This window comes from Neofelis nebulosa, chromosome 9 (assembly GCF_028018385.1).
Source record: "Neofelis nebulosa isolate mNeoNeb1 chromosome 9, mNeoNeb1.pri, whole genome shotgun sequence".
In the NCBI taxonomy this organism is placed as follows: domain Eukaryota; kingdom Metazoa; phylum Chordata; class Mammalia; order Carnivora; family Felidae; genus Neofelis; species Neofelis nebulosa.
Window position 1 is genome coordinate 81851626 of NC_080790.1, and position 19208 is coordinate 81870833.

The 19208-nt window shown below is 44.3% G+C and overlaps 1 protein-coding gene across 7 annotated transcripts in view; it reads right to left on the reverse strand.

Moving 5' to 3' along the window:
* The window catches only part of TBC1D8 (TBC1 domain family member 8), a 118449-nt gene that overhangs the window by 28125 nt on the left and 71116 nt on the right, over window positions 1-19208 (reverse strand). For 5 of the 7 annotated variants that reach the window (XM_058684460.1, XM_058684466.1, XM_058684462.1 and 2 more), the window contains 5 exons: window positions 16574-16814; window positions 5256-5463; window positions 3431-3625; window positions 2309-2488; window positions 751-901 (listed from right to left, as the gene is read on the reverse strand). In XM_058684460.1, the coding sequence (XP_058540443.1) occupies window positions 751-901; window positions 2309-2488; window positions 3431-3625; window positions 5256-5463; window positions 16574-16814 (975 nt within the window). The remainder of the gene's footprint in view (window positions 1-750; window positions 902-2308; window positions 2489-3430; window positions 3626-5255; window positions 5464-16573; window positions 16815-19208) is intronic. The other 2 variants (XM_058684463.1, XM_058684461.1) reach the window with 1 other exon arrangement.

Below are 19208 nucleotides of genomic sequence, written 5' to 3' on the forward strand. Positions count from 1 at the left end.
TCACTGAATGGGTCAAGTGGTATAAGAGGAAGACGTGGGCAGAAGAAAAAATGTCCACAATTGTACCTCTTAGGGACCCTGTGTGTCTTCAACAGACAAGGGACCAATAGAAAGTATGATGGGGGGGGCGCCTGGGTGGCTCAGTCGGTTAAGCGTCCGACTTCAGCTCAGGTCACGATCTCGCGGTCCATGAGTTCGAGCCCCGCGTCAGGCTCTGGGCTGATGGCTCGGAGCCTGGGGCCTGCTTCCGATCCTGTGTTTCCCTCTCTCTCTGCCCTTCCCCCGTTCATGCTGTGTCTCTGTCTCAAAAATAAATAAACGTTAAAAAAAAAAAAGAGCATGCTGGGGGATTTATTTGAATGCCACTGCAAGTGAACAACATACACAGATTTTTGTTTGTTTAGTGTATTTCAGAATGCATGTCCTAGAGAGATACTTCCCTTCTAGAAGGTTCTTTATAGAATTCTCAGGACTATGTATAGACTCAGCATTATTTTTAAAAGAGAGGAGGTCACTTCAGCCAGATCTCACATTGACCAAGGAGAACATCGCAGCCCAGGGGTCTCAGGCAACTTGACCCAGGTCCCACAGGTAACACAGTAAGAGTGCTGAAGCTCTGGGCTGCGAACATCACAGAAAGAATCTAAAGATGGATGACTTGCCTGCACACACACGTTGTTCAGATCTGGGCCTCTGTTCCTGTTCTGCTCCAGAAAGAACTTTTGGCCTCAAAATACCAGAAACACTTACCTGAGAAAAGCAGCCAGAGTTTGCCACGTAAAGACTCAGGGATCCCCATGGCTACAAGCTTCCGGATCTTCTCTGTGCGAAACATACACACGGTTCTGCCATATTCCACAAAGTGGTCATTCCACAGGCTTATTTTTATCTGCTCCCTGGACTGCAAATGGAAATTTTGTTAATGTACAAAGAAGCCCGTCCATACCTTCCACTACAGCCCATCCAGAATGCATAGCAGAGGGATATTGCCTCTGTTAACAGAGGAACCAACAGTAATGGGCAACTGGGTCAGCAAATATTTTTGAAACACTTCCAGGCACAGAGGATTTAAAGATGAACAACAGTGTACCAGCCCTTGTGGAGTTCAGAGCCCAGCAGGAGGGTTTACACAAATAAAATGCCATTTTCTTGGCAAAGTTGATCGTAAGAATATGTTTGTACAAACACTCAAGTCACCCAAAGCAGATAGGAGGGAGGGGTGGGAGTGGGGGACGTTAGGGAAGCTTCTCAGGATGTTGACAGCAAGCCAGCTGCTGAAACACAGGTCAGCTCAGAGGGCAAATGAGGGCAAGAGGTGGGTGGGGATCATAATTTACCCTGAGCTCTGCCACAACCAGAAGAAAAACTGAAACCTAAAAAAATTACATTGTTCTCATTATCAGAAACAAGAAAGATATCATTTCTCTAGGCAACTAAAAATCCTTTAAAATCATCTGTAGATGGTGGGGTCTGGGTAGCTCCATCGGATGAGCATCTGACTCTTGATTTCAGCTCAGGTCATGATCTCATGCTTTGTGGTTTGAGCCCCTTGTCAGGCTCTGTGCAGACAGTGTGGAGCCTGCTTGGGATTCTCTCTCTCCCTCTCTCTCTCTCTCTCTCTCTCTATGCCCCAACCCTGCTTGCACGTACATGCTCTGTCGCACTCACACTCTCTCTCAAAATAAATAAACTTAAAAAAAAAATTATCCCTAGATGGCTTTTTAAGCAAGATATCCATAGATACCCCTGGCACATGGGTCCCAACGCAGCTTCCTTCTAGCCATCGTATCTTTTAAGAGTACAATTTCTAGCCCATTCACCCTATTGTATGTAACCTTGCCCTTACATTCTCCCTACAAAGAGGATGAGTATAAATAAATGTAATAGAAATATCTTCAGTCCAGTAAAACTACAGTATAGGAGACCTTTTGTTCCAGGAGAGAAACAAGAAACATTGTAAAAGGAACCCACACAGACACCACTGGGTAAGAAGAGAAACACTTGTTCTGTATCTGGAAGAACCCACAGAGGACAGCACTGATGGCTCTACAGGTCACATGGCCAAGAGTTTCGTCAAAGAGCCACTTAATAGGGCAGGTAGGAAAGTCATTGCCCTTGGTCATTTGACCACATCCTCCATGTATCCAGATGTGCCCAGGCAACTGGAATCAGCTGACCCCCTCCCACTACTGCCAAAGAGGAAGAGGGAGGGGCGCTAGCCACTGGGGCTGCACGGCCACCCGCACCACACCTGCTCTCCTGAGGCCTGCGGGGTTGGGGCTCAAGAAGGCAGAGCCATGCCACCCACCATTCGCAAGTCAGGGCTCTGGCTGCCTGACTGCTGGAAGACAGATATCAGGGCCTCGGGGTGCAGGCGCGGGCTCTTCTCTTTTTCACTTTCCTCACTATTTTGAGAGGACACCATTTCAAGATCTCCAAACTTGTGGTCACCGCACATGCTTGTTGAATGAAACACAGGTGAAGTCTGCTGGAACGAAAAAAGGAAGGGAGCCAGAAGAAAGTCACTGCTTTACCTATGGAAGAGTCTTTGTTTTGCCTTTGGAGGCATGAAGATAACATACTTAAACATGCCTATTAATGACTCAAGGGAAACAGACTAACATTAGACCCAACAGATTTGATCCTCATTGTGCTTTCCCAGTAAGGCTGCTCACACACACCCAGCATGGGTCCAACAGGGAGCCAGCCAAGCACCATTTCTTGTATGCTTCCAGAACTGAGGATGTCAATCTTCAAAAAACAACCCTACGGTACGGAGAGACTATCTCCTTTCCTCCCTCTCACTGCGTGGGTAAAAAGAGGTCAAGCAAGAGAGGGACGGGCGTGTAACAACAGGATACAAGGCCCCAGCAGATCCGGGTCTGTTTTACAGCTGTCCAACCTTAAGGACAATGTAACTTCTCTTCTAACAAGTTACATCTGCCCCCAAATAACATCCAAAGTCAGGTGGGGGGCACTGACCCTTCCAACCTGTGAGGGGGTTGTTCACTAACCTGCGGGTCAATTCCCCAATCAAACCCTCCAACCTGTGAGTGGTGCCCTGTCAATCCCTTTGCCATTTGGGTGTCTCCCACCAACCTAACATATGGAGGGGTACCCATCAGATCCACTCACCTCTGCTGAGGGGTGCCCTATGAATCCCTGTAACCTGTGAACAGGGGGCCCCGTTAGCCCCTCCAACCGCTCATCTGCATGGGGCACCCTCGGACCTGTGTAGCACCCACTCAGGATCCCTCGAGTATCAGAAGCGATACAGTGTCTGGTACACAGGTCCAGTCATCTCTTACACACTTCTCTCATACGCAAGTAGATTAGTGTCAGGTGCACACCCTTTAGAGATCACTGCCCTGGAGGTGGTGAGGAAAGAGACCCTCATTTTATAGGATCCCACTGTTTCTAAGGATCATACCATGTCTTCATCTTGGGAGGTGTCATAATGCACGGGGTGGTTGGCGTGCACCCGCTGCAGCCTCACGAGCAGGCTCCCCACCAAGTTATCTCTGTCCTTTAGCTCAATGAACTGGAAGGCCATCTTGCTCCTGATGCTGACAATGACAGGATTAGGTAGCAGACTTGTGTCCTCCATCTTCTCAATGCTCACCACCTATTGCAAAAAAATTATACACAAAGGTGCAGCAAGAGAAAAAGGAGGGCACGCATTTCAGTTACATATTTAGAAAATATCATGTGCTAGAAAGTAAAACCAAGTAACTTCAATAAGAAACTGATACAAAGGTTAAAAAGTGGTAAGGCAGCAAGCATATTCACAAGAGCCAAAAGGTCAAAATAACCCAAGTATCCATCAGCAGGTGAACGCAGAAACAAAATGTGCTCTATCCACACAAGGGAATATTACTCAGCCTTAAATAGGAGAGAAATTCTGACACCTGCTACAACACGGAATGAACCTTGAGGACATTATGCTAAGTGAAATAAGCCAGACACAAACAGGCAAGTGTTGTATGATTCCACTTACAAGAGGGAACTAGAGCTATCACATTCAGAAAAAGAAAGTAGAGTGGTGGTTGCCCGGGGCTGTGGGAGGGAGGATGGGGAGTTAGTGCATAATGGAGACAGAGTTTCAGTTTGGGAAAATGAAGAAGTTCTGGTAATGGGTACACAATAATGTGATGTATTTAATGCCACTGCACCGTAACACTTAAACATGGGTGAAGTGAGGGGCACCTGGGTGGCTCAGTTGGTTAAGCGTCCGACTTCGGCTCAGGTCACGATCTCATGGTTCATGGGTTTGAGCCCCATGTTGGGCTCTGTGCTGACAGCTCAGAGCCTGGAGCCTGCTTCGGATTCTGTATCTCCCTCTCTCTCTCTGTCCCTCCCCTGCTCATAGTCTCTCTTGTCTCTCTCTCTCTCTCTCAAAAACAAACATTAATAAACATTAAAAAATTTTTCTTTAAAAAATGGCTGAAGTGCTAAATGCAATGTCATATATATGTTACAACAATAAAACAAGTACATACGTAAGACAACCCTTGGATTTCTTGCTCCACTCCTAAGTAAGAATATTTGCAAAATGAAAACAGCTAGAAAATGACATGGAGGGAGATCACACAAATGAAAAAAATTTGAGTTTTTCCAAAGAGCAGTGCTTAGAATTTGGAGGTCCTGGTGTGAAACAAGAGTTGCTGTTACTGTCCCAACAGACATGCCTTGAAACCGAAGGACTGGGCTTATCAGATCCAGAAGTGGCCGCAGGTTGCCTTGCATTTCCGGGAACACAACTGCAGAATTTTCTAGGAGGAAGGGACCTGACCCATATTAAAGGAAACACTTTTTAAATGTTTAACTCAAGTCCCAGGAGGGTATAAAAGCCAAGCAATCTGACATTTTCAAAAGGTGACACTTTTTTGTCAGTTGTTTTTTTTGCTTTCCCCATTTTTGTGAGTGAAAGGGGTGGATTCATTCCTAAGGGCTGTTGGAAAAGCTATAATTGCTAGGCATGTACTTTCTAATGAGAACTTTATCAAAAACCCTGAGGTGAGAGTGTTTTATTCTCACCAATCACTTCTATGCAAATTTCAGGTGGCTGTAGCAACGACAGAAAAAACAACAACCAAATGAGTACTGGTCAAATTCAGGCCGTGCTTCCCTCCAGAGGCCGGTGTTTAGCTGGCCAAACCCTGCTGGCTGAGCACCCCTGCCTGTGCCAGGTCTCACAGTGACCATGGGCTCAAGGATAAAAGGTGGGCTTGGGAAGCTCCTGCCAGGGCGGCTACCTCTCTGAGCGGGAGGATGACATTACAGCAGCCGTCTTCCTTGCTGGCGAAGCAGATGTAACGGTCAGATGTGAACATCCGCCCGACGGTGTGACAGCGACTGAACGGCGTCCACAGCGAACAGTCCACAACTGCGTGCAGCTTCTCTTGCCTCGGCAGCCTGAAGAAAGCCCGAAAGAACTCATTCTGTGCTCTGGCTTCAAGGTCCCTGGCGAAGGAGGGACAGAGGAGAAGAAGAAGAGGCAGGAATGGTGACTGAACACACTGGAGTACAAAGAAAAACCCTGTGAAACCACTCACTGGCATAGCCGGATATTGAAGTGGATGCCAAAAGGTGCTGAGCCCCTCCAGGTCCTGCGTGGGTCATTAGCGTGCACCCCACTTCACAGCCAAACTTTGGAACGCGTACTCAAGGCAGAAGGGGCTGCCCCTGCGCAAAAGTATTACGACAAACTCACAGACCTTCCTTCCTGGTTTGAGTAACATTGTGAATTACCATAAAACAATGAAAAATCCAGTATCCAAAAGTCAGATAACAACAAGGGTTGACAAGGATGTGGAGAAACTGACACCTTCACACACTGCTGGTGGGAACGTGCAGCCACTTTGGGCAACAGTCTGGCTGTTTCTCAAAAGGCTCAACATGGAGTTACCATAAGACCCTGCAATTCCCCGCCTAGGTATACACCCAAGAGAACTGAAAACGTATATCTGCTGAAAACCCTGTACACGCGTGTTCACAGCAGCATTATTCATAATAGCCGAGAACTGGCAACAACCCAAATGTCCATCAACTGATAAATGGATAAACACAACATGACAGGGCCACACCATGGAATATTACTCGGCCACACAAAGCAAAAGTACAGACACATGCTACAACATGGGTGAACCCTGAAAACCTTACAGATACAAAAGACTACACACTGCCTGATTGCATTTATATGGGATTTCCAGAATGGGCAAAACTCATAACCACAGAAAATAGATTAGTGATTGCTTAGGGCTGGGGATAAAGGGAGAAGTGGGGAGTGACTACTCATGAGTACAGGGTTTCTTCTTGGGGTGAAGAAAATGTTCTAAATTGGGGCGCCTGGGTGGCGCAGTCGGTTAAGCGTCCGACTTCAGCCAGGTCACGATCTCGCGGTCTGTGAGTTCGAGCCCCGCGTCAGGCTCTGGGCTGATGGCTCGGAGCCTGGAGCCTGTTTCCAATTCTGTGTCTCCCTCTCTCTCTGCCCCTCCCCTGTTCATGCTCTGTCTCTCTCTGTCCCAAAAATAAATAAAAAACGTTGAAAAAAAAATTAAAAAAAAAAAAAATGTTCTAAATCAATTGTGGTGATGGTTGCACAGCTCTGTGAACAGACTAAAAAACCACTGAATGGACACTTTAACAGGGTGAATTGTATGAATTATATTATGAATTAAATGTATGAAGTATAGCTCAAAAAAGCTTTAAAAAAATTTAGATCTGTGCGGGCATATAGTAAGTGCTGAATAATCATTAACTATTATTACCTTTAAAAAACAAATCCAGGGGCACCTGGGTGACGCAGTTAAGTGTCCAACTCTTGGTTTCAACTCAAGTCATGATCTTACAGTTCATGGGATCAAGCCCTGCATTGGGCTCACAGTGACAGTGTGGAACCTGCTTGAAATTCTCTCTCTCCCTCTCCCTGTGCCCTTCCCCCTCTCATGCACACACTCTCTCTCTTAAATTAAAAAAAAAAAAAATCCTTCTAAATAAAAAAAATCTAAGTAAAGTATCGCCAGAGAGAAGCACATCAGTGTCACATCAGTACAGACAACAGAGAATGGTGGTGAGCTAGGGGAGAGATCCTACCCCAGGGAACCCCCACCAAACCCCGATTCTTGGCTGTAACATCCAGTAAAGCAAGAAGGCAGCCAAATCACAATGTTTAAAAATACTGATGAATGTATGTCATACCCCAAAATTCTAGGAGAAGGGAAATTCCACTGTACAAAGATAAAAAATTTTCTTTGTGGGGCGCCTGGGTGGTTCAGTCAGTTAAGCATCTGACTCTTGATTTTGACTCAGGTCATGATCTCACAGTCATGAGATCAAGCCCCACAACGGGTTCTGTGCTCAGCTTGGAGCTGGCTTGGGATTCTCTCTCTCCTCTACTCTGCCCCTCTTCCACTCATGTTTTCTCTCTCAAAAAAAATTTTGTTTTTCTTTGCCACATTACATAAGAGTTCTTTAACTTTGTCTGATATAATTAGCACTATGCTCAAAGTAAGGAATACGAACTCTTGGCTTATTAGCTGTGTGACCTTAGACACACTCCTCCATATCACATCCTGACATCTGTAAAATGGAAACAATAACTAACCTTTCTGCTTCAAGGGATCCCTGCAAACATAAAATGATGTCCACAATATTGAGAAAGCAGGTTAGAAACAGTATCTACAGGGGTGCCTGGGTGGCTCAGTTGGTTGGGCATCAGACTCTTGGTTTCCATTCAGGTCATGATCGCATGGTTCATGGAATCGAGCCCTGTGCTGGGCTCTGCACTGACAGCTTGGAGCCTGCTGGGGATCCTCTCTCTCCCTCTCTCTATGCCTCTCCCCTGCTCACATTTGTGCTCTCCCTCTTTCAAAAAAATAAAAAATAAAAAATAATTAAGAAAATAAACAGCATCTACAGTATGACCCCATTTACATAGATTCTATATAATTTGCAGAAGTGATGTGTAAAAAGACTTTGCCTAAAATGTTAATAGCAGTTGACTCTTCATTGTAGGATTTCCACTTTTCATTTTATTCTGCTTAAACTTTCTACCTGACCACGTATTGTTAGCTTTTTAAAAATTATTCCATTTTCTTTTAGGAAAAGAGAAACTTTTTAAATATTGCATAAAAGAAAAGTATGAAACTCTGCAGCCTGAGTGATCTTTTAGACACGTGCCCCCCTCACCAGGGCCATGCTTGCACACAGATGCCCCTTCTGCCCCTGTTCTCGTTCCCAACCCAGTCCTTGTTTTCACACCATCACACAACTCTCTTCCCAGAGACACCCCTCCCCCCCCCCACCCCAGAGACGGGCGAGTGCTTGGAATTTATTATCAAACCCTCACGAAGAAAAGATACTTACATGTCCAGAAAGTCCTCTAGGTACAAAAAGAAACTATATAAATTCCAAGATCAAGATGGGTCCAGTTACTGCAGGCCAAAGCTACAGTTCCTTACCCTGCAGTGCTGATATTCCACAGATGGCTGTTTCCAAAGGAGCCTACACTTGCTCCACAGAGGAGCCGGGAGAACATGGGAAAGCACCATGAATGCTCTAGAAATTCATGTACTACAGGATGGAAGGCAAGGCCCCTCAAGATCACCCCAGTTCCCTGAAAGCAGGAAGGAGACACATACACTCAACACATTTACACTGGAAGACTTACATCCTTGTCCCCAAAGCATGCTGGCCAGGCTGGCTGTGGTGAAAGTGAAGCCAGTGCAGCCTGTCTGTACTTATCTTACAGATGTGGCTCCAGCCACCACTGAATTCACCTGTTGGCTATTCTTCCCTAGAAGCACAGAGAGAGGGGATAGAAGGACTTTTTGTATTTACTTTGCATCCAGCTCTTCAATTTAAGAGTTAAGGTGCTCAGTTATCTGATGTTTCTATTCAGTACACCCGCTGCGTCAGCCAGTTCAGCCCTTTCTCCATACTACACACCATCTCCATTCTCCTTTCTGGGCTGTTCCCTGTCACTCCAAGGGTCCATCTCTCACACATTCAGCAGCCGGAGACCAGTGACCTAGCATTACAAGACAGAAAGCAGCAGGAGGGACTTCTGAAGTCATCTTCCTTCCTCAGAAAGTTCTCTTCCAATTCTACTTCTAAATATGCATTACATGTATATATGTGGTATTTAACTTTCCGACATAACTGAGATGAAGACCAGCAGCTTGAGAGATGAGTAGCACAAGCCCTTTATGAAGCTCAGAGTAAGACCGCCTCATCCCTTGGGTCTGTTTCCAAGCAGGTGATAGTTGTGATGCTAAAAATGCCAGCTCATCTTTCTGAAGAGCACCAAAAACAAAGCCTGCTGGCCACAATTTGCCTTTCAGACCTTCTACCACTTACTAAATGTTCCCACTTTTCCTCCATAGAGATGACCAACAGACATGGGTCATAACCTACCATTCAGAAAGCACTAGCTAAGCTCGGGCCTGAAAGCCACAGCAGAAGTGCCCCCAGAAAGACGGAAACTAGCCCAGCAACCCCAACAGTATTCACCAGCTCTTGTCCACGGTGCTGGTATGTGCCGGCCAAAGTAACTGCTCCAAGAGAAAGCTACAGTGGACAAGAGAAGGGGAAGGTGCCACAAATCATCCTGTCTTAACACATGTCATTGTATGAGCCCGGAATCACCTGGAAATCAACAGGGGTTCATCAGAATATGGAGCAACACCAAGTTTGCTGTTAAAGCTGAAATTAATATGTGCAATCGTGCATGACAACCATGCAGACAATTCTAGACTATATACAGACAATTTAAAAATCCAGACTTGGGGTGCCTGGATGGCTCAGTCGGTTAAGCATCTGATTCTTGATTTTGGCTCAGGTCATGGTCTCATGATTCGTAGGCTTGAGCCCCACATCAGGCTCTGCACTGACAGCACAGAGCCTGATTGGGATTCTCTCTCTGCTCCTGTCTGCTTCTCCCCCACTCCCACTTAAAAATAAATAAATAAACTTTAAAAAAAATCTAGACTTAATTTCTTAGACCTCAGACCCAAGAAATGAAGGGGTAGGTAGTTCTTTTGTTTTCTGCAAACCTAGAATTAGATTTTCCCCTCCTAGTTTAGATACAGGTATGAAAAACAGGTTTCCCCTCTCTCTTACCCATCAACCTTTTAGAATGCTTTAGGGAAAACCTGTATTAGGCCTTATACACAAACTCTCCCTCCCTCATTTATCACTCATGCACATATACAAACCTACTGTGTGTCAGCAGCTCAGAGCTTCTCAAGGTCAAATGCTTCCCCAAACTCAGTCTGTGTGTCAGGTTGGGGCAGATGGGCTCCCCCATTAGCTCAGGGTGTGAGGACTTCCTATCTGTGTCCTCAACAGGAGGCCTCAAGCACCATCCCGGCCCTGCTGGAATATCTCAGTCCTCTGCAGCCAGTCAGCCCCAGAAAAACACATACAACGATTTCTGGAGGCTCTTAGTTAACATACTTGCCCACAGACCCACACCCAGCTCCTCTGAAACTCTGGAATATACCAAGAACCAATAATGTAGAAACAAGGCAGAAAGGCCAGATACACTATGTCTCCTCAAAGCCCAAGTCTGCACATAAAACACTGTGTTTCTCCAATGTGTGTTTACTTAAAACACCTTTCCTCAGCCTTCCCCCAAGAGCACTCCGGAAACAGAAGGACAACATTGCCCTGCAACATCTTAGGCTGGGTCCCCTTGGCACAGTGGCGGCATGATCGGCCCTCAGACAACAACCAGTAGCGTGGAGGTGGACTCAGCTGGTGCCTGCAGTGCCCCATTTCTCTGAAAATCCAGCCAACGGAGCCCCGACAGACCAGGGCCTCAACGACACCGGCATCCAGAAGGCTTTTTCACACTCAGGGCTCCTGCCTTTGTCCCGCCCCAGAGAGAGCCACCTAAATGACCTGCACAAGCTCAGGGCAGCTAGGGCTCTACAGGGTCGGGAGACGCAGGCCTTTCCTGGTGAGGTGGAAGCTGTTTGGGACTGCATGAGCCCCAAGAGATGTCAACTCTGAACTAGAATCACAAGGGCTGAAAGTTGAATAAATTACAGAGTGAGCCTGGGAATTCTGAATAGGGACTCAGGAGAAGAGCAGAAAAGGGAGTGAATCTAGGCAGGAAAGGCCAAAGGTCTGACAAGCCAGGCTGGGGAGCTGAGAATCAGCCAGGCAACAGGGGATGAGGGCTCTTTTTTTTTTTTTTTAATTGTTAAGGTTTATTATTATTATTATTATTATTTACTTGGGGAGGAGGGAACTGGGGAGGGACAGAAAGAGGGAGAGAATCCCAAGAAGATTCCACACTGCAGAGTCCAATGAGGGGCTCGAACTCATGAACCGTGAGATCATGACTTGAGCTGAAATCCAGAGCTTAACCAACTGAGCCACCCAGGCACCCCATGAGGATGAAGGCTTATTACTGAAGACATCAGCCCCCCTGGCAGCCACTGTTCACCTCTGGAAATCGCAGAAATATCTTACAACAAATCTTACAATAGCTTAGAATGAATCTCCATTTACTACAGTGCATTAACTGAGCTTCCCTCCAGTACTTTCCAGCCAGTCAATACAGATTTTAATGAAGATACTAATTCTGATTTATTGAAACCCATCACCTCACCAATATCCCACCCCCAAAATAGCTGGCCATACTGTTCTCAACCTATCACTCACAACATCAGTCTGGTTATTTTATGTTGTAAATTTCAGGACCAATCAATGCATTTGTTCTGCCCAACTCCTGAAAGCCCCTTCCCCAGCCTCAGTCACCCCCCCTCCCTGGATTCTGTTACTATACACCAGTTTCCCTGATCCAGGCCCTCCTCTGTGCAGTGTGAGGGCTAGGCTAGGGGACTCTCCAGTTCTGCTGGCTCTAACTTATCTGACTGGTTCTGTTGTATGATGTACCATCCCACCCTCCTGGCTCCCACTGGAGTTCCAGCCCCACTCTGCTCTGTCCCCAAGTCCCATGGGAGTAAGCACAAGCAGTGAACATGACTAATCCATAATCAGATGGCTCACCACATTCGTGACCCCAAGGGCACCTTTCTAAAGCCCTTATCTGGGAAGGGAAGTGAAAATACATCAACAAAAGGGAGCCTGAGGAGCATTCCAGCACTTCTGATTGTGCCCTTAGCATCAAGAGACTGTTTTCCTCAACTTGAAAACCTGGGCTCTCTTGGCAGGATGTCAAGTTGACTGAGTCATTACCTGTTTATGTCCACAGGCCTATGTCTCCATGACAGAAAGCTACAGGAGACCCAGCAAGCAACTGGTATGCAAGGACATGCCTTTCACTTTTGGAAGAAGTCACTCAAAGTGCAGTGACCAGCAAAACACACCATAGACCAGAATCCTGCCGTCCATGCTGGGGCCAGCCCTAGGCACCCATGGGTCCCCAGAAGCTCCACCACCAGCCACTGCCAGGGCTCCCTTTTGTCCTTTTCTCTCTCTTCTCCTTTCTACTTGTTTCTAGGACAGAAAGTAGAGGAAGGAGAGCCTTGTATAATGCACCTGAGTTCTGGAATGTGAATGGAAACTGTCCGTACTGATGAATTCTCTTCCAAAATGAATGAGTATACCAAAGGGTCTGAAGCGCTACAAACCTGCCATGAAGACCATGGAGCCATGAAGGAACATCAGGAAATTTGTGAGCAGTCACCTGAGATCCCAATGCTCATGGAGCTGACCAGAACACACAAGGCTATTAGCTGGCCTCCTATTCCTAAAACCCAGCTGCAATTCACACACGTACACATCTGTGTGCAAAACCCACAGGAGAGGTGTTAAGTTCTAATGGGTGATTTATAGGAGTCCTTTAACAACTCCTACAACTGAGTTGTAGTAACTGATCTTTGTTGGACTAAAAAGACTCAGATACAAAACTACTATAGAGATACTTAAAGAAATATAGGAGGGACACCTGGGTGGCTCAGTCGGTTGAGTGTCTGACTTCTGCTCAGGTCATGATCTTGCAGTTGGTGAGTCCAGGCCCCACATCAGGCTCTGTGCTGACAGCTCGGAGCCTGGAGCCTACTTTGGATTCTGTGTCTCTCTCCCTCTCTCTCTGCCCCTCCCCTGCTCACGCTCTCTCTTTCTCTCAAAAATAAATAAACATTAAAAAAAATTCATATGGGGCACCTGAGTGGTTCAGCTGGTTAAGCGAAGTCTGACTTTGGCTCAGGTCGTGATCTCGTGGTTCATACGTTCAAGCCCCACGTCAGGCTCTGTGCTGACAGTTCAATGCCTAGAGCCTGCTTCAGATTCTGTGTCTCCCTCTCTCTGCTCCTCCCACGCTCATGCTCTGTCTCTCTCACTCTCTCTCAAAAATAAACATTAAAAAAATTTTTTTTTAATTAAAAAAATATAAAAAGAAATATGGGAGAGCAGGGTGACCACTGTGCTGGATTGTCTTCTCTGGACCAGAGACAGAGCCAGAGATATAATGTGAAACCCGCAGGAGGCACAGGGAGGAGCTCAGGGCTGGGAGTCAGAAGACCCAAGGGCAGCAACCCAAGGTTCCCTTTTTGTAAGGGAGTGACAAGCAGCAGCATCCCCTCTTGCAAAGTAAGTGTCAGATTATCAGAGAGGACACAAAACCAAGTGAAATTAAATTCATTGGAGTTTTACCAAAAAGTGCACTTTTTGATTTTTGCCTTATTTTGTGACTATACATGATCAATTTATAACATACACACATAGCAGGGGCTCTGAATTCTTGCTGAGTACATGTAAACTACAAACAAACACACCACCATTTAGAGACTATTAATTAGACCCATGTTCTCCCAGATGTTCAGAGAAAACAGTAAATGTGTCTAAAGAGTAACAGGAATGTTACAGTGGATTAAAAAAAAGATTTTGGGGTAGCGCTTGGGTGGCTCAGTTGGTTGAGCATCTGACTTCAGCTCAGGTCGTGATCTCACGGTTCGTGAGTTTGAGCCCCACATCGGACTCTCTGCTGTCAGCACAGAGCCCACCTCAGATCCTGTGTCCCCACCCCACCCCCCTGCCCCTCCCCCACTCATACTGTCTCTCTCAAAAATCAACAGTTTAAAAAAAATTTTTTTAAGGTTTTATTTTTTTATTTTTTTTTAATATATGAAATTTATTGTCAAGTTGGTTTCCATACAACACCCAGTGCTCATCCCAAAAGATGCCCCCCTTAATACCCATCACCCACCCTCCCCTCCCTCCCACCCCCCATCAACCCTCAGTTTGTTCTCAGTTTTTAAGAGTCTCTTATGCTTTGGCTCTCTCCCACTCTAACCTCTTTTTTTTTCTTTTTTTCCCTTCCCCTCCCCCATGGGTTCCTGTTAAGTTTCTCAGGATCCACATAAGAAAGAACACATATGGTATCTGTCTTTCTCCGTATGGCTTATTTCACTTAGCATCACACTCTCCAGTTCCATCCACGTTGCTACAAAGGGCCATATTTCACTCTCTCTCATTGCCACGTAGTACTCCATTGTGTATATAAACCACAATTTCTTTATCCATTAAAGGCTTTTTTAATGACTGGACACAGAATGACACAGAACTACCCTATGATCTCATAATTCCACTTCTGGGTATATGCCCAAAAGTCATGAAAGCAGGAACTCGAACAGATATTTGCGCATACCTGCTCATAGCAGCATCATATACGATAGCTAAAAGGTAGAAACAACTTTGTGTCCATCGATACATGAATGGACAAACAAAATGTGGTATATACATACAATGGAGTATTACCTAGCCTTAGAAAGGAAAATAATTCTGACACAGGCTACAACATGGATGAACCTTAAGGAATTACACCTAAAGCCAGTCACAAAAAAACAAATACTGTAGGAGTCTACTTATATGAGGAACCACAAGAAGTCAAACTCAGAGACAGAAAGTAGAACAGTGGCTGCCAGGGGTTGGGGGAGGAGGGAATGGGGAGTTATTGCTTAATAGGGACGAAGTTTCAGTTTTGCAAGATGAAGAGTCCCAGGGTTGGATGGTGGGGATGACTGCATAACAATGTGAATATACTTAACCATTTTTCAAGCATACGGTTCAGTGGTATTAAGGCAACAAATTTTAGGTTATGTGTATTGTATCATGTAACAAAAAAACTTGTTTAATGACTAATAGTATTCAAATAGCAGTGGTGATTCTATAATGATATTAAATATATCCATCCAGGACAGCATTTGACAGAAGGCTTATTCCTCAAAGGGTATCTTGGTATCAACTCTGCAGTTACCTGGTCTGACCCACCAAGTCAGAAATCACAGTCAAGCTCGAACACCACTGTTTAAATTTTAGATAATAAAGCTGAACTTCTTTAAAAGACTAATAATTCAGGGGCACCTGGGTGGCTCAGTCAGTTGAGTGTCCGACTCTCAATGTCAGCTCAAGTCATGATCTCACAGTTGTGAGAGATTGAGCCCCATGTCGGGGTCCATGCTGGATATAGACTCTGCTTGGGATTCTCTCTCTCCCTTTCCCTCTGCCTCTCTCCCCCACTTGCATGCCCACCCTTCCCTCTCTCTCTCTCTCAATAAATAAATAAATAAACAAATAATAAATAAATGAATAAATAAATAAAGTGACTAATAATTCAAGCAACTGCCTCAGACATCTCCATAACTAGCATCAATTTGGGGCAAACCAATAATAAAGAATGCTACTTTATAGTATTACTAAGGCACATTTCTTTGTTGTTTTTTTTTTTTTAAATGTTTATTTATTTTTGAGAGAGACAGAGACAGAATGAAAGTGGGTCGGGGCAGAGAGAGAGGGAGGCACAGAATCTGAAGCAGGCTCCAGGCTCCGAGCTGTCAGCACAAAGCCTGACCCGGGACTCGAACTCACGAGCTGTGAGATCATGACCTGAGCCGAAGTCAGACACTCAACCAACTGAGCCACTTAGGCGCCCCTAAGGCACATTTCTAATGACAAACCAGTAACAAAAATAAATCTCATTGTCCTGAACACTTATTTCTACAAAGCGATTTCATATGGAAATATAACATTTCTTAATGTTCACTGATAAAACAGTGTTGAATGGAATTCTACCATGAAGCTATTCATATTACATTGCCTAGAAGTAGTTTTTTATAAAAATCAGTTTCAAAATATCAGGGAAAAAAAAAGCAGAATTGGATCCAGAAATCAAAGACTACTGCATAAAAAAAAAAAAAAAATTAGGGCGCCTGGGTGGCTCAGTCGGTTAAGCGTCCGAGTTCAGCTCAGGTCATGACCTTGCGGTCCGTGAGTTCAAGCCCCGCATCGGGCTCTGTGCTGACTGCTCAGGGCCTGGAGCCTGGAGCCTGTTTCGGATTCTGTGTCTCCCTCTCTCTCTGACCCTCCCCCATTCATGCTCTGTCTCTCTCTGCCTCAAAAATAAATACATGTTAAAAAAATTTTTTAAAAAATTAACAATCTCAGCCAATTATTATGTCACAATCATGATTAACAACATAGGAAAATCTGCATTTTGCCAAAGGGAAACTTAAATCTAGTACAACTAAGACTAACAAAGCCCATGTAAATGAAGCCACAGTCCCCCAGGTGAGAAACAACTGAAAACAGAAGTTCTTACCTCTTGGTGATCTGGCTTGGCTCCTGCAGGTCTGGGTCCAGGTCAAAGACCTCATTGTCCAGCAGCCTTCGAAGTGTCACATCTGCCAGCTGCTCCATGATCTTGAACACCTCATCAAGGTTCAGGAACATGGAGAAATCACGCTCCTTATTCTGTGTGGTGATTCGGATGGTGTCCGTCAGAAAGACGTTGGACGTTCTTTCTAATTTCTGGATATCAACCCAAGGGACTATAAGTTTAACTAGAGGCAAAAAAAGGCAAATACAGATTTTAACCTAACATTTGAGTCATACTTAAGTGTATCAACAAACAACAGTCCAAGGCTTTCCTTAAGCTGAAATGCAAACACCTTTTAAACCAGAGCAGTAAAGAGGAAGCACAAAACTGGTTGACAGCTGTGTGTCAGAACCCAATTCATGTTTAATGGTTTTCTTAAAGATTTAAGTAAAATTTTCTAAGTTGCTGGCTACTGCATACATAGAGGGGACACTGTTCTGAAAACATGAAAACTTCAAAAACATTTAAACTTAAATATTTGAAAAATATGCAAAAGTTTCTCAATCTACATAATTTCTGGTTTCAAAGGCAGCATTCATGGCGTAAGCTATGAAAAAAAAGAAGTGCAAAAGAGGATTATTCATGATCTCGGATAGAGAAACAGGCTTAACATTTAGACTGTGTCAAATGACAGAGTCTTAGGAGACACAGTACAAATTTTTATGGAATTCTTTTTAAAGTAATAAGTACAAACAGTACATTTTATAAACAAGTACTCTATTCTGGGAAATGTTTCCAATACAGTGGGTAGCCAGGCTAGCTTGCTAATGCAAATGGAGAAGGGACAATGCAACAACTTGAAATGATAAATGTTATCAAATATAGAAATTATTTCTTTTTTTTTTTTCCAAACTTACCCTAACAAAATTTGGCTTAGTGACCACGATCGATCAGTGTCAGAAGATAACTCGTTTTCTTTTTCAAATCAAGGAGGGGATCATTAAGTGTTTCTATTTCTAACATTTCTTTCTGCTTATTCTGCAATAATGTTTTCAGTGCTTCAATAACTTAAAAGGCCACAGATCTTCTCAGGCTTGAGAAGAAACTGCTTCAGCTACTTCTAGTTGCTTTCACGTAAGTCTCTTACACAAACACACATAGACACTCTATAATCATCAACTTTCACTTCATTAAGCATCTACTCTGTGAAAGCCCTGCACTTAGAAAAAAGCTCAAATAGAGAAAACAGACATGTAAAATAAGCAACCACCAATTTGACAAAATCAAACAGAAACACAAACATGGTTTTGGGAAAGTCCCTGGAGGTGATAAAATCTGAACTGATTTTGAGGGGTGAACAGGAATTTCCAAACAGGCACAAGAACGGGGAAGAGAAAGAAATTAATTTTGAGAAGCATTTCAAGGGGCGCCTGGGTGGCTCTGTCGGTTGAGCACTGGAATCTTGATTTTGGCTCAGGTCACGATCCCAGGGTCGTGGGCCCAAGTTGGGCTCTGCATTGTGTGTGGAGCCTGCTTAAGATTTTCTCCCTCTGTCTCTCTCTCTCTCTCTCCTTCTGTTCCTCTCCTCTTCTCATGTTCTCTAAATAAAATTTTAAAATTTTTTTGAGAAGTATTTTAGAAAGTACAAGAATAAGGATCATCAAGATTAGGTCAGAGTACACGAGGGTGGGGAAAGGCTATGTACGCAGAGTGTATGTACTGGAGCATCAGACTGAGGCTGGCAGCGTGAGAAAGAGAAGTGATGACCCTGTGCAGGAAGCTGGTTCAGCAAAATTCAAGAGGAGCCCTTCCCACTGGTTAAACTTGAAATGTAAACTTAAATGCAGGAAGAAAAAAAAAATTCTGCATATAAACACATATATATATATATATATATACTCATTATATATATATATTATATATACTCATTGTACTCATATAAACACACACATATATATATATACATATATATATATATATATGTATATATATATACACACACTCAGTTTATATATACACAGCTTCCATCCTGCATGGGTGCTTGAAACAGTATTTGGTTCCAAAAGAAGTTTCAGTGGGAATGACTTTTTTAAAATTCAATATACAATTGACACTTGTGGCTTTTCTTTTCTTACCTGGGAATTCCATCATCTAGCATGGCAATGGTCAGTGGATAAATGTGCGAAAAGTTAATTACTACCTGAATCTCAAATGGACCCAGGTGAAGAATTCCTTCCGGTTCCAAGGAACAACTGTATATCTTGCTAGTTACTCTTCTGGGAGCAGTCATAACCTTCAGGGCTGGGAATTTTTAATTTTTTTTAAAAATGTTTTTATTTATTTTTGAGAGAAAGAGACAAAGTGCTAGTGGGTGAGGGGCAGAGAGAGAGAGGAAGACACAGAATCCAAAGTAGCTCCAGGCTCTGAGCTGTCAGCACAGAGTCCAATGTGGGGCTTGAACTCACAAACCATGAGATCATGACCTGAGCCAAAGTCAGAGGCTTAACCAACTGAGCCACCCCAGGCTGGGAATTTTTTACATGCTCCCCAACCCCCCCCCCTCCACCGGCCCCCGTTCATCTTAAGAAATAACATGTTCCACTCCTTTAGAAGTACTGGGGCCATCAGTTTTAACAAC